General features: G+C 42.4%; 1 protein-coding gene across 1 annotated transcript; it reads right to left on the bottom strand.

Annotated features, from left to right (window-relative positions):
- Positions 1–1,014: 1,014 nt before the first annotated feature.
- On the bottom strand, positions 1,015–4,554 carry SNAI2 (snail family transcriptional repressor 2). Its single transcript, XM_075140662.1, has 3 exons — positions 4,309–4,554; positions 3,196–3,741; positions 1,015–2,251 (listed from the first exon to the last, which is right to left on the bottom strand). The coding sequence occupies exons 1-3, from the start codon at positions 4,385–4,387 to the stop codon at positions 2,070–2,072; spliced, it is 807 nt and encodes a 268-aa protein (XP_074996763.1). The 5' UTR covers positions 4,388–4,554; the 3' UTR covers positions 1,015–2,069.
- Between the last annotated feature and the right edge of the window lie 7,733 nt (positions 4,555–12,287).

Genomic DNA, 12,287 nt, shown 5'->3' with positions numbered 1-12,287 from the left:
GTTGCCTAAGTTACTGCAGTGCAGTCCTGCTGAAGCACTCAGCTGGAGGAGACACAAGGCATGCATGGTCTGTTGCATTATTTTACTGAAATGTACTCTCTTTCTAGAAATTTGCGCCTTGGGTTTATCCAACTGTGATCTTCTCATTAAATTCTTGGAATTTTGATTTTGCTATTACTTGCTCCTGCTGGTGCCCTAATGTAAACATAGTCCTCTTTAGATTGGACGCCAACTAGTGCTTATCTGGTTTTGAGCTTTGTGCTTTGTTAAAAGTTGAAAGTAATGTTTTGCACTAGTCAGTAATGATGAGACATGATTTGTTGATGTTGTAATGCTTTTAGTTCAGATCTTGGAGTCCTTAGTCAAATCATCTGAAGAAAAATAATTCTACTTTTTTTTACTGGATAATTCTTTCCTGTTGATATAGTAGCTGATATACAGTCATAATACATTCATTTGACAGTTCTGATTTGTAAGATACTTTAATAAAAATATCTTTAATCTTTCTGAAAAGACCATATAATGTGTATCGTACTGTGACTTGACCACTACTTTAAAAGAGCATCATGCAAACGTTACTGAACTCCTGTAAGGCTCCACTGACTTTAATGAACTTTGGATCAGGCCCAGATTTCCTAACGTCAGAGTCCCAGGAAAAGTACTATGATAAGGCTGCTCTAATAGCATCCTTTCAACTGTTAAAATGCAAGCAAGAGGTTTCTTTTAAACGTTTTTATAAAATATATTTCAGTATGACAATGTTGTTGTACTGTTGTAAGTAGCAAAAAAGCAGCGGTGTTTTAAAGCAGTGGCTGTAGAAGAATGCTCTATATGGTTTTAAAATGCAATGGGTATATTCTTTTCTAATGTTCAGTACTTGTGAACCAAGGATTCGCATCTGAAACTCACTTTTATCTTCATTTGGTCATGTAAAGACACTTGCATTTTTCTATATTCCAAAGCCTTGATAAACCAGACACGGTTGTTTTCTTTAATTAGAACAAACAACAGAAATCTTACTTAAAAATGTTTATTGTAAAAAAGTGGCTAGAAAACAACATAAATTTCACTTCACACTTTCTTCAAGTTATCTATAGATGCTGCTATAGGCAACAATTCACTTTCATTCATAACACATTCAATCATATAAAAATAAAAATATTTACATTATGTCCACATACTTTACAAAATCATCAATAAAAAAGGCACTTGGAGGGGTAATGCTGAAAATATTGCATTTCCTTTGTGCATTTAAAAAAAATAATTGTCAAAATCCCATGAACCCCCTCTCTTGCACTTATTCCCGTTTTTAAAAAAAGATTAAAGTTTAGAGGAACTATTCCATATTAAAAGATGGTCAAGCATGCACCAGGAATGTTTGAAGCTACAGTCTTTTTTTTTTTTTTAAAAAGGCACATGCGGTTAATTTGTGGCTTTCAATTTTTCCTACATTCTCTCACATGTTTTTTTTCCTCTCTTAATTATGCAGTTTTAAGCATTTCAGATCATTAATGAAGGCCTTGGCTTCTAATAAAATAAAATAAAAAACACAGCAATGAATAATATTAAACATTTACTAAGGTAAACTTGGAATACTTTTTAAGGCACCTGAGATAAATGGTGTCTAGCAAAATTCACTTGGGTAGTATTTTTATTAAAAGTTCCACTTAAAATACTGTTTCTTTGGTTGAAATGGCTTGGCAGGATTGTATTGTTAACTTTGCAGCCTTTTCTACGCAAGAAAAGACGACCTACATTTGGCTTCATCTATAAAGAAAGCTGATAATGCTTCTTCCTTTAGATCTACTTGAAATGTCATGCATGGTGTCTTTCCCCATATTTCAGGATTCACATGTAAGAACGCGAATGTGTGACTGAACAGAAACTACTTAAAGCTCATTTCTACTGACATTCTAAGTTCTTCCACTATTTTGTTTGTTTGCTTGTTCGATGGTGTTTTGGTTTTTTTGGCTGAAAAATAGACGAGAAAACGCCTTTGGATTTCCACTTATCATTTGGAACAGGAGTGGAGAAATGCATTGAGTCCAGGTAAACATTGACTGCGTGACTCAGTGTGCTACACAGCAGCCAGATTCCTCATGTTTGTGCAGAAGAGACATTCTGGAGAAAGTTTTGGAGCAATTTTTGCACTGGTATTTCTTCACATCCGAGTGGGTCTGCAGATGAGCCCTCAGATTGGATCTGTCTGCAAAAGCCCTGTTGCAGTGAGGACAGGAAAACGGCTTCTCTCCTAAAAAGGAAACACCAAGGAAAAATGGGATAAAGCTTTAAAAAAGAAGTACATGCTTAGCACAGGTGGAAGCCGCTTTTATCCTAAGAAACAAGCAAACAAGCAGAAAGGATTTGTTAAAACAAAGAATGTGTAATAAAAGGCCCCAGATACAACAGCTTTCAGCACTGCTGGCTGTACTTGCAGAACTCAGTCTTTTCAGAATATGCTGCTAAGTGCAGTCTCTGAAGACAAGCTGCTGACACCTTCTGCATCTACAGGTGCAGGCAGTACTTTTAGGCTGGGCTCCTCCGTACATTTTCAAATATTCTCATAGAACTTTTCCTGCTTAGCGCTGTGTGAATTACTGGGGACAACGGCTTTGACTGAAAAGCAGCAAACAGCAGCACAGACATTACATTGTACCCAGTGTTATACCCAAAATCAAGTTTTTGCCTGAACAGAAAAAAGAGACCGCTTTGGTGATGATGTGTTTCTGATTCTTAAGGACTTGAAATAGCACATGCAAAACTTGCCAATTGCTTAAGGAGTCAGAAAGCAGCCCCTCATGCATTGCCTTTCTGTTTTGCTGCTTGATTTCAGGGTCAGCTGGAGCCTTCTCAAAGTTAGCAATATCCAAAGCCTGAAAGTTAACATAAAATCCTTAAAGCAAAACCTTCAGCTAGTGGAAATGGGCTAAACTGTCCTAAAATTATCAAGGGAGCAATGCTGATTTATGCCAGTATCTGGCCCACAGTTATGAGACCATGCTACACTCCCCTCCCACCCCCCCTCCCCCCCCGGAGGGAGAATTTAGCCTTTTGGTGATACATTTGAAATTCTGCATATGCGTTTCAAGGTTAGCAAAGAAACACTGCTGTTTTTTCCACCTGTGGAGAAAAATAGCAAAAAGGCATCCTGATGTTATAGCAACAAGAAACTACAATTGTAATGGTTGTTCTTACCAGTGTGAGTTCTAATGTGTCCTTGAAGTAGCCAGGGTCTAGAGAAAGCCTTGCCGCAGATCTTGCAGACACAAGGTAGCGTGTGGGTCCTGATGTGCATCTTAAGCGCTCCCAGGCTGACATACTCCTTGTCACAGTACTTGCAGCTGAACGATTTCCTAGACTGGGCATCACAGTGCAGCTGCTTATGTTTGGCCAACCCAGAGAAAGTTGAATAGGTCTTGTTGCATAAACTGCACTGAAACTTTTCGGCTTCAATTGCATGGGGGTCTGAAAGCTTGGACTGGATTCTCTCTTCTTCATCGCTAATAGGACTTTCTGAGCCGCTGTGATCTTTGGAGGAGGTGTCAGAAGGTGGTGGTGGGCTGACTCTTCCCAAAGATGAGGGGTATCCAGAAAGCGGAGAGAGGTCATTGGGTAATGGAGACGGTAGCAGCCCGGTTGTAGTCCACACGGTAATGGGGTTGTAAGCTACTGAGCTCAGGATCTCTGGCTGTGGTATGATAGGGACTGGATAGCTTTCATACAGGTATGGGGATATAATCACTGGAGAAAGAAGAAAATTTTAAGGTAAGAGAACCAAAAGGTATTTCAAAAGGCAGCAAAATTAACATTTTGAAGGCTAAAAGGTGCATAAATTAAACACTCAGTGTGGTCATCTGAATATAAGGAAGGATTAAGGAAATCCTATTTCATACATATATTCTGATGGGTAGAGACAGTGCCCTTGAACAGACAAATTACAGTTGGAGAGTCTCTTCAAGGCAGCATGCTGTTTCTAAATCTGTGCAGCCTGATACAATGAAGCAGTGAAACTTCCTGAAGGATTTGTATAAAAGTTTCAATTCCGCCACTAGCAGATGCAGAACAGGAAAACTCCAAATCCTCTCTAAGTAACAGAGTTCAAGTGGATGAGTAAACTTCATGATTCATTCTGGGCAGCACTGACATATTTCTCAAAACTCCCTCCTTGTAAGCACAAGAAAAAAGAGCTAGCAGTGAACTAACCCATTCCCTCAAGCCTGAAAAGCAATCCCACCCCTCCTCGTTGCCGCCACGCAATGACCGCAACCTCAGAAGGCAACGCGGTGGCATTAGATTTCGTTTTGTTACCTGTATGAGTGTCCAGTTCGCTGTAATTCGGCTTCTTGGATGAATTGAAATGTTTCTTGACCAGGAAGGAGCGTGGCATTTTGGATGCAGGGTTTCTCCTTCTTCCAGGCTCTCCTCGTGGGTGGGTGTAACGGTCCCCGGCGGGCGTGCAGCACACACGCACAGGCTCTCACTGCGAGCGCATCGGTCCCTATCGCGTTGCCTGCCCCGCGCAGTCCATCCACTGTGGTTGTGTAGTGGCAGTGCAGAGGCGCCTTGAAAAGTGCTGTAAATACCCACTAGTCAGGTGCAGGGGGGAAGGGTTTTCCGCTCCTCCAATCACTTCGGGATGTTCTCAAGCACTTTTGCAAAGAGGCTGTTTTTCTGGGAGGGCTCTGCGGCTGCTGGCAGGAGGGATCCAATCCCTGCTCCGAGGGTTTGGTTCAGGTTTCAGCTCCTCCCGCTGGAGACAGCTGTGAACGGAGGCGCAAGCTGTGGTCAGAGCGCGCTGTCCTGCTGCAGAGTGGGTGTATGTTGCTCTGCAGAATTTCGGTCTAGAAAAATGTGTTGGTCAAAGTGCTTTAAAAAAAAGGTCAGTTTACTGATTCAGCTGAATTCTTTTTTTCTTTCTGACAGTGGCCTGGATAAGTCATAGGCACTGAAACGTCTTTTTTTTTTTTTCTTTTTTAAAACGAGTCTGGTTTCCAGATGTTTGATATAAGAATTACAATGGAACAAACTGTTCATTAAGGGCAAAAGTGTGTGGGGGGGCATTACAAGATAACAAGTTAGCCGGCAGAGCTAATGGAAGCTTTTGAATTGACTGTGTGCCTGCTCCCTTTGGGAACTGCCTTTGAACAGTTGCCTTTAGGAAAGGCTGAAGACGAGAGCAGCCTGTCTCCCCAACCTGTGCCCTTCCAGGCAGAAGGGCCAGCGAGATACTGCAAGTGAGTTCAAGGAGAGGGAGAAGCCTTGGAAAAGATGACATTTCAGCAGCGTGATAGGTTTTATATAATATGCGTACTGCTTCAGACTGTTCAAATGAAGAATACTTTCTTTTTTACTTTAAAAGTCTGCAGAATGCAAGATCCTCGACCTTTCCTTCCTTGGGAGTAGTTATGTCACTCTTGCCTATCCTCTTAGAGCACTGCCAAGGAAATTTTCCTAATTATCCAAAGCAGTTAAAAGATGCACAGATAAGCAACCCCCCCCAAAATTATAGACTGAGTAACTTAAATGTCTCTTAAACATCCTTCTCCATTAGTATATTTAGGACCTCTTCATTTCCTATGAGGGTATAATCTGTATTATGTATTTCATTTAGGATGAAAGTCTCTTAAATGTGCCACAGAATTTTCTGGTTATCTAGAGTGATTTAGAAGAGATGTTTAGTCACAGATAGGTTTTTTAATTTTAAAATATTTGCATCTTGAAATTATGGACGGCTGAACGCTGGCAAATTTCTAACATAAATTACACTCTGATTGACTCTTGGTCTGCCCTCCCCACCCCTTCCCCCTCCTCCTTGTGTATTAACTCCACCTGCCTGGGCACATACCGGTATGCCGTGCCGGTGTGCCGCTAGGGTTCTGTCCTGTTGGGAGGCGGCGCGGAGGGATGTTTTACAGAGACCACCCCAGCCCTTTTTTGCAGCAGGTGTTGGAATAGACGTAAAAAAAAAAAAAAATATCCCTCTGGTTCTGTTAAGACACGTAAGAGTAAAGTGCTTTGTCAAGCTGCGTGACTTCTTAATCTCGGGGATGCCAAAACAAGTGCAGAGAAAGTTAGCCATTTGCAAGAGCTGATTAAAAAGATTCAGCTGTTCAGCATCTAACTCTGGTTTCTGTCAGTGAAAGGTGTCACATGGATTTCCAAGCTGCAGGGAACACACCCAGGCTACGGGCGGAAAGGGAAAGTGGCAAGGAAGGGGACTTCCCAGGTACTGCTTTGCAGCTGGGGTGAAGGAACAGACACAGCTCTTCCCAGAAGAGAGAGCAGTGCTTGCAAAGACACAAGCCATTGCTTTCCTCAACTCCACAGATATTAAGAAATCCACAGAGCATTTTTAAAAGGTTGCATTTGTGGCCCTGCTCCCCTCTCAGTTCTGTTCCATCTGAGAAGTCCCCGTCCCCTGTCAACTCTGGGAAAGCATTGCATTTCAGGATGTGAGGCATTAGTCTGTATCTAAATAGTCTGTTACATGAGCTGTGATTCAGACCTTGAGCTGGTTTAAGTTTGTGTGTTGAAATGAATGGAGCCATGCAGATTTTCACTGGCTCGGGATCTGTTCTTTTGTATGTTTGTTAAAAGCAAAGGGTCTGATTCACCAGTGAGGTACTCCCTCTCGGGGCATTTTCACCAGCATAACACCGGAGTGATGCAGTTTAAATTAATTGCACTTATATAAATCACAGGAGCGTAAGCAGTTAGCCCACTGGCTGAGCTGATTGAAGGATGTTAGGAATTGGATAGAAGGCATGTTATTACATGGTCCTGAAAGGATATTAGCAGCACATACTACCTGAGTGAGGTCTGCTGTCAAAAAAAGGGAGAGTCTGCGTGAGGAGTGGGTGAGTCAGAGTAAACAGGTGTTCTGGGTGTTTATGGCAAATGTGGATGAGAGGGCACTCGGAGAGGTGCAGCATCCAACCCCGTGCAGGAAAGGCAACACAAAGGTCGAGCGCAGAAGACAGGAGGTTTCCCCTCCTTAGAGGAGCCAGGGAGGCGCGGGGATCCCGGAGGGCGGCGGGTGGCTCTGACGGTCACGCTGCCTGCGGCCAAAGCCTCGTGCCCACTTCTGAAAAATCAGGCCTAGAGCTTCCCTCTCACAATTTACAAGTAGTTGGTCTTTTAGGGATTCTTTATGTTTTTACTTTGAAAGCTCGTGTAAAGCTGTCTTGTTAATGCCACTGTGCTGCTAATTGCCGCTCTGCAAAGCGGGTAGGAAATGAGCCGAGCAATTCTGCAGCCTGAAACCTTGGCATGTGCTTTGCACCAACTAAATGATTAGGACCAAAGTTTCAACCATGCAGTAGAAATGTTTCTTTTTCTTTTCCTTTTTTGTTTTCCTTTTTTTACCGCTTGTTCATGTGTGTAAATACAACATGTGTGCCGCACTTTAGTTTCCCCATTTCTGACAGCTCCACCAAATCCCTTTCCTTGTCAGACTTTCTGAGAAGGGCAGCAACTTTTGTTACTCAGCTCTCTGGAAATGGAAGGGTGCCAGAACTATGTTTGTTATCAAAGAGGGAAGAAGGACCCAAGCTAAGCCATCACCAGCTTAGTTCTTCTCATGACAACATTTATGTCCTTACCAAGCATCAATTACTAGCAAGATCGTGAATCAGAAAATGTTAAATATCTGGATAAACCACAGCAGAATCAAGAAAAATTGTTTCAGAATATTAAATGAGTTATGCTGGATCACTGTTCCCAGAGCACAATATATTTCTCAGGCAGCACTGTTAAGCACATTTTGCCTGGACCTGCCATGGAGCCCATGGAAGGCAGCACTGCGAGGTTCAGAGGAAGCCCCAGGAGGCACCGAGCCCAGCGGAGCATACCAAAAATAGCTCTGGAGGTTTATTGATGCAGGTGACGACTTCATCCCGGAAGGGGTAAAAGCGCAAGTAACTCACACTTACAGTGTAGCTCTTGCAATTCATAAGCCTCCTACATTTCAAAGGAAAGTGTGAAATGGTTAATACAAGAAAAAAAAATTGATTGGTTTTGAATAGCCAGAACATATCAAATCAGCTTCAGTGTTACCCTGTGCTTTTGTATTTCCCCCCTAGTGCCAGCTGGTATATCCTGGGAAAGTAAAGTGGTGTAACTTTCGGAAGCAGGAAAGGTTTAGTAGATCTAGAAGGTGAGGAGTACCTCAACTGCGATTAGGTTGAATGTCAGTTAGGTCGAATGTCAGAGAGGAATAAGCCCAAAATTAACAGAGTAGAGAGAAACAATTAGGGAATGGTATTCCTTCCCGTTGCCCCAACATATACGCCTCAAGAAATTTTTTGAAACACATTTTTAGGACACCTCTTCTTTCATGTTTTGCTCATCCTTCCAAATGCTGACCTGAACTATCAGCAGAAATGGCAGCAAATTTAAAGAAGGACCATTATGAAATCATGTCAAGCTCCACTCTTTTAGGCTTAAAGTTCACTGAGTCAGAATAAATATGTCCATCTTGGAAAGTTTTTCCAATTCAAGTAAAAAAGCTTCACATTTTGAAGGTTTTGCACCAATAAATACAGCTTTTCTAAAATCAGTAACTTTAAGTCAGAGTTATTCAGTACAGTTCTGTAATTGGATCTAAACTTCTGAGATTCAGAAAGATTATAAAACGGGCTTGCTTTTAGGACATGTTGTAGAACTAAGTGTTTCTCCATGTTTTGGTTAATTCAGGTTTGTAATTCCAGTTTAAGCCTATTAAAGAGATGATGATTGAACCACAAAAGTCTGATTCAGTCTGAACTTTCCAATAAGTCAAGGAGCTTTGAAGTGGGTCTCTTAGAGGTCTAAGCCCATCTCTAGTTTTGATACATATATATATATAAAGATAATGTTCATTGCAAATAAACTTGCATTTATTAATAAGATGCAAAATGGTTCCTTTTGGATCAAGTAGTTCAAACAAGGCTGGCTTCTGTGTGCTCTCTCCTTCACACCTGTGTAACTTCACCGACTTAAGAGGGTTCAATTTAGAGTCAATTTAGCCCATAATGAAGGAACCTGGTCACAGTTCAATTTTCCTACATTGTTTCTACATGAAGATATTTTAACAATGGGCCAAATTCCCCTGTCATTCCCATCTGTAGTATCTCCATTGGCTCCAGCTGAGCTATTTCAGATTTACTCAAGCAGAACTGAGATGTGATTCTAGTCCAACAAATATAACTCTGTTTATGTGTGTAGTACTGTGACAAGTATTCATTAAACAGAAGTGTGTTACATCCCAGCTAAAGCTATTACACTCTGGAAAGCAACGCGTTCTGCATCGTATTACGCTTTCCTGACCTTCCAGTATGCCACCGGCATTATTCATGAGGGGAACAAAGGAGTTGAAAATGCTGACCTTGGGATCCAGGGAGCGAAGCGAGGGCTCGCACAAGTCTTACGCGGTTGGAAAGAGCCATCTGCTGGGCACAGCCGCAGCCGGGGAGGCGGCCGCCGCAGCCAGACCCGTGCCAGCCGCCCCACCGTGCGGCCAGCCCGCGAACTGGGGGTGCTGGAGACCTCCAGTTCGCACCACGCCGTGCTGCCGGGGGGGACTCTGGGGAAGAGAAGTAGCGGGGTGCTGGCAACGGCCACGAAATGGCTAAATCGCTTCCCGAGTTTTGTAATATGGACGAGATCTACGACTTTTGGGTTTTTTTTTTTTTTGGTCATTATCGTTTGTTGCCTGCAGCAAAGTGAGACATGAAGGCATCATTTGAAATTTCCTGCGCTGGGGAATGCGTGTCTTTGTGTGTGTGTGCATTTATATGACAGAGATGTACAGTTATTTGTCATGTATTGTTCCTATATATTTACAATGCATATATTACAATGTATTACAGTGTATACCTATATACACTTATGTTTGTACATATTCTGACGTATAGTAGTTGTGACCATATTTCAGACACTGATACTTCAATCACCTGACAAGTATTTTGTGGGAAAGAAAGGGTCGTAATCCCTATTTTACAAACCAGCAACTGAAGCATGAAAAGACTAAGACTGAAATTTTCAAAACCTTTGTTGTTAAGCGTATTTTTAATTAAGGCTTGTGGTACCCTTCTCTCCAACAGCCTACGTTCCTGTCTCCAAATGTTGCAAAACTATTGCCTATGTAGCAATTGTTGTTGTATTTATTTAGAGTTTTCTGACAATAAAGGATTATACAGAGTATATTATATTATTATATTATCATTTATACTGACATGAACTTTATCCACAGCCTGCTGTAGCTTCAAAGATTTTCACTTTTCATAGATTTTTAGATACAATAAAAAATATTTTAATACCTTTCTTTAATTTATGTGCTTGTCCCTTTACTCTAGTTGGTGGACTAGAGTTCTTGGATTTGGCTATCTATGTTTTGCCTACGTTTCACTTCTGATATTCTCACACTACACTTCACACAATGTTTGAAGTGTTTTTTCCCTTCCGCAGAAGCCCATGGTCCACTCTCAAGCATGCCTTGCCTCGCCAAATGTACCTTCACGTTCCCCACCACCTTGATTTTTGACTGAGTGTCCTTGAGGTAGTGACTGCCCTGCCAGCAACTGCATATGTAAACCCCATCATCATACACTCTTTGATATTAGATTGAACTGGTCGATATCAACAACCTCCTGCCTTTGGACTAGGTTTATATATCTATATGACACCTCCTCTTCCTAGCCACTTTTCCTACACACCTACATAACAAGCTACGTTACACTTTTTGTGATTTCTTCCTTTAAAAGCACAGACAGTTGCTTGTTGCCCGGTAGGCAAAACTTGTTCACTCCCCTCGCCTTCAAGTGTGTCGGGTGCAGGAAGCGGCAGTAGGCTGTGGCATTCAGTTTTCACACCACGGCCAGCCCTGGAGTTCAGTGTTGCTGCCTGGCAGCCACGGCTGTGTCGGGGGCTCTATCCAGCAGCGACAAGTGTGTGGGGCAGCGTGCTGGGGGACAGCAGTGACCTTCCCCTCTGCTGCTGAACTCAGGACTTAGGACTCAGAAAAATGTATGTGGTATATCTGCCACAAAATGTAACTTTCTTGGGCTAGATCCACTCGATTAGTGGATCAGTGAGTGCCTCTTTTTGTTTATTTATCAACTGCATATTTATTTGTTTAAAGGATTCAAACTCATGAGTTCTTTTCTACATCTATCCAACTCTTGGCATCTCAGTGGCGTGCACTGTAGTTGCACTGCTAACAGCTGGGACACTTATCTTTGTGCTCCAAAATGAAGAGATGATGTCACTCCATAGAGTTAGTATCTCTATTTCAGTATAAATTCGTCATTTTGCTGTGGTAACAGAAGGTGAGAGGTGCTGGGTTTGCTTCAGTGTTACTCTTCTGTTTCACCCTGAGGCCTTAGGACCTTCTGTAACCCCTGCTGTTCAAAATGATAGTAGTGCTACAAGGCTGTTCACCACCTGTATTGCCTATTCTTCATTCCTTTCTTTAACATTATGTATTACTTGCACACTGGATCCCAGGCAAACTCTGTGCTTGGCTATTGTTGTAATTTCTTGCATTGAATTCAAGAACTTGGTCTTTCCATTTCTCAAGGTCTGTTTGGAAGTTCCCAGGACCCCAGAGATTTCTGATAGTGAAGATCTCTCTTCTGAGCTCCAGCTCCTTTGCATTCAGACTAGTACTCTGCTTCTGGCTCTGTTAAGCTTGATAAAGACATCCTGCACTATCTTCTCCTATCCCCTTAGACAATAACCGTTGCCAGCTGCAGGCCTGATGTCTGAAAGTCCTGTTCTGTCTTTATCTGTTATTGCTGGAATAGTTTTGAGGGCAGGCTGATGTCTGGAGACATTTTTTTTCTTCAGTGGTACCTGGCAAAAGGCATAGCACAGATTGTCACGGGCTGGGTGATTCAGCATGCCAGAACCTATTTTCGACATTGCAGAGACCTTTTTAATCCCAGACAAATCAAGCAGTATATCTTCAGGATTACCACATAGTGACTCCTTTGCAGGGCTCTGTTCCCTGATGGGAGGTTTCCCAAACATCCAAGACATTCTTGAGGGCTTTTCACCACCATAAAAATGCTAAAGGCTGCAAAAATGAAAAGGCAACTCTGGTTTCCGTGAGTGTGAGGGTGTCTGGGCTTTCTGCTGTCCCCAGTTCCTTCCTCAGCAGCTCCACAAGCCTGAGGGATGTCTGCACTTTGGGTTTCTTGCTAGCTCCTGTGAGAGCCTTCAGCTGACTACAGCGTGCGCTGGAGGAGTCGATGTCCTTACAGTATGTCTCTGTTAGGCTGCTAGAGAGGGCACAGAGTGACTATTAT

This window comes from Calonectris borealis, chromosome 2 (assembly GCF_964195595.1).
Source record: "Calonectris borealis chromosome 2, bCalBor7.hap1.2, whole genome shotgun sequence".
Taxonomy (NCBI): Eukaryota; Metazoa; Chordata; class Aves; order Procellariiformes; family Procellariidae; genus Calonectris; species Calonectris borealis.
The sequence above is the reverse complement of the archived record's forward strand: the minus strand, read 5'-3'. Positions and strand labels throughout refer to the sequence as shown.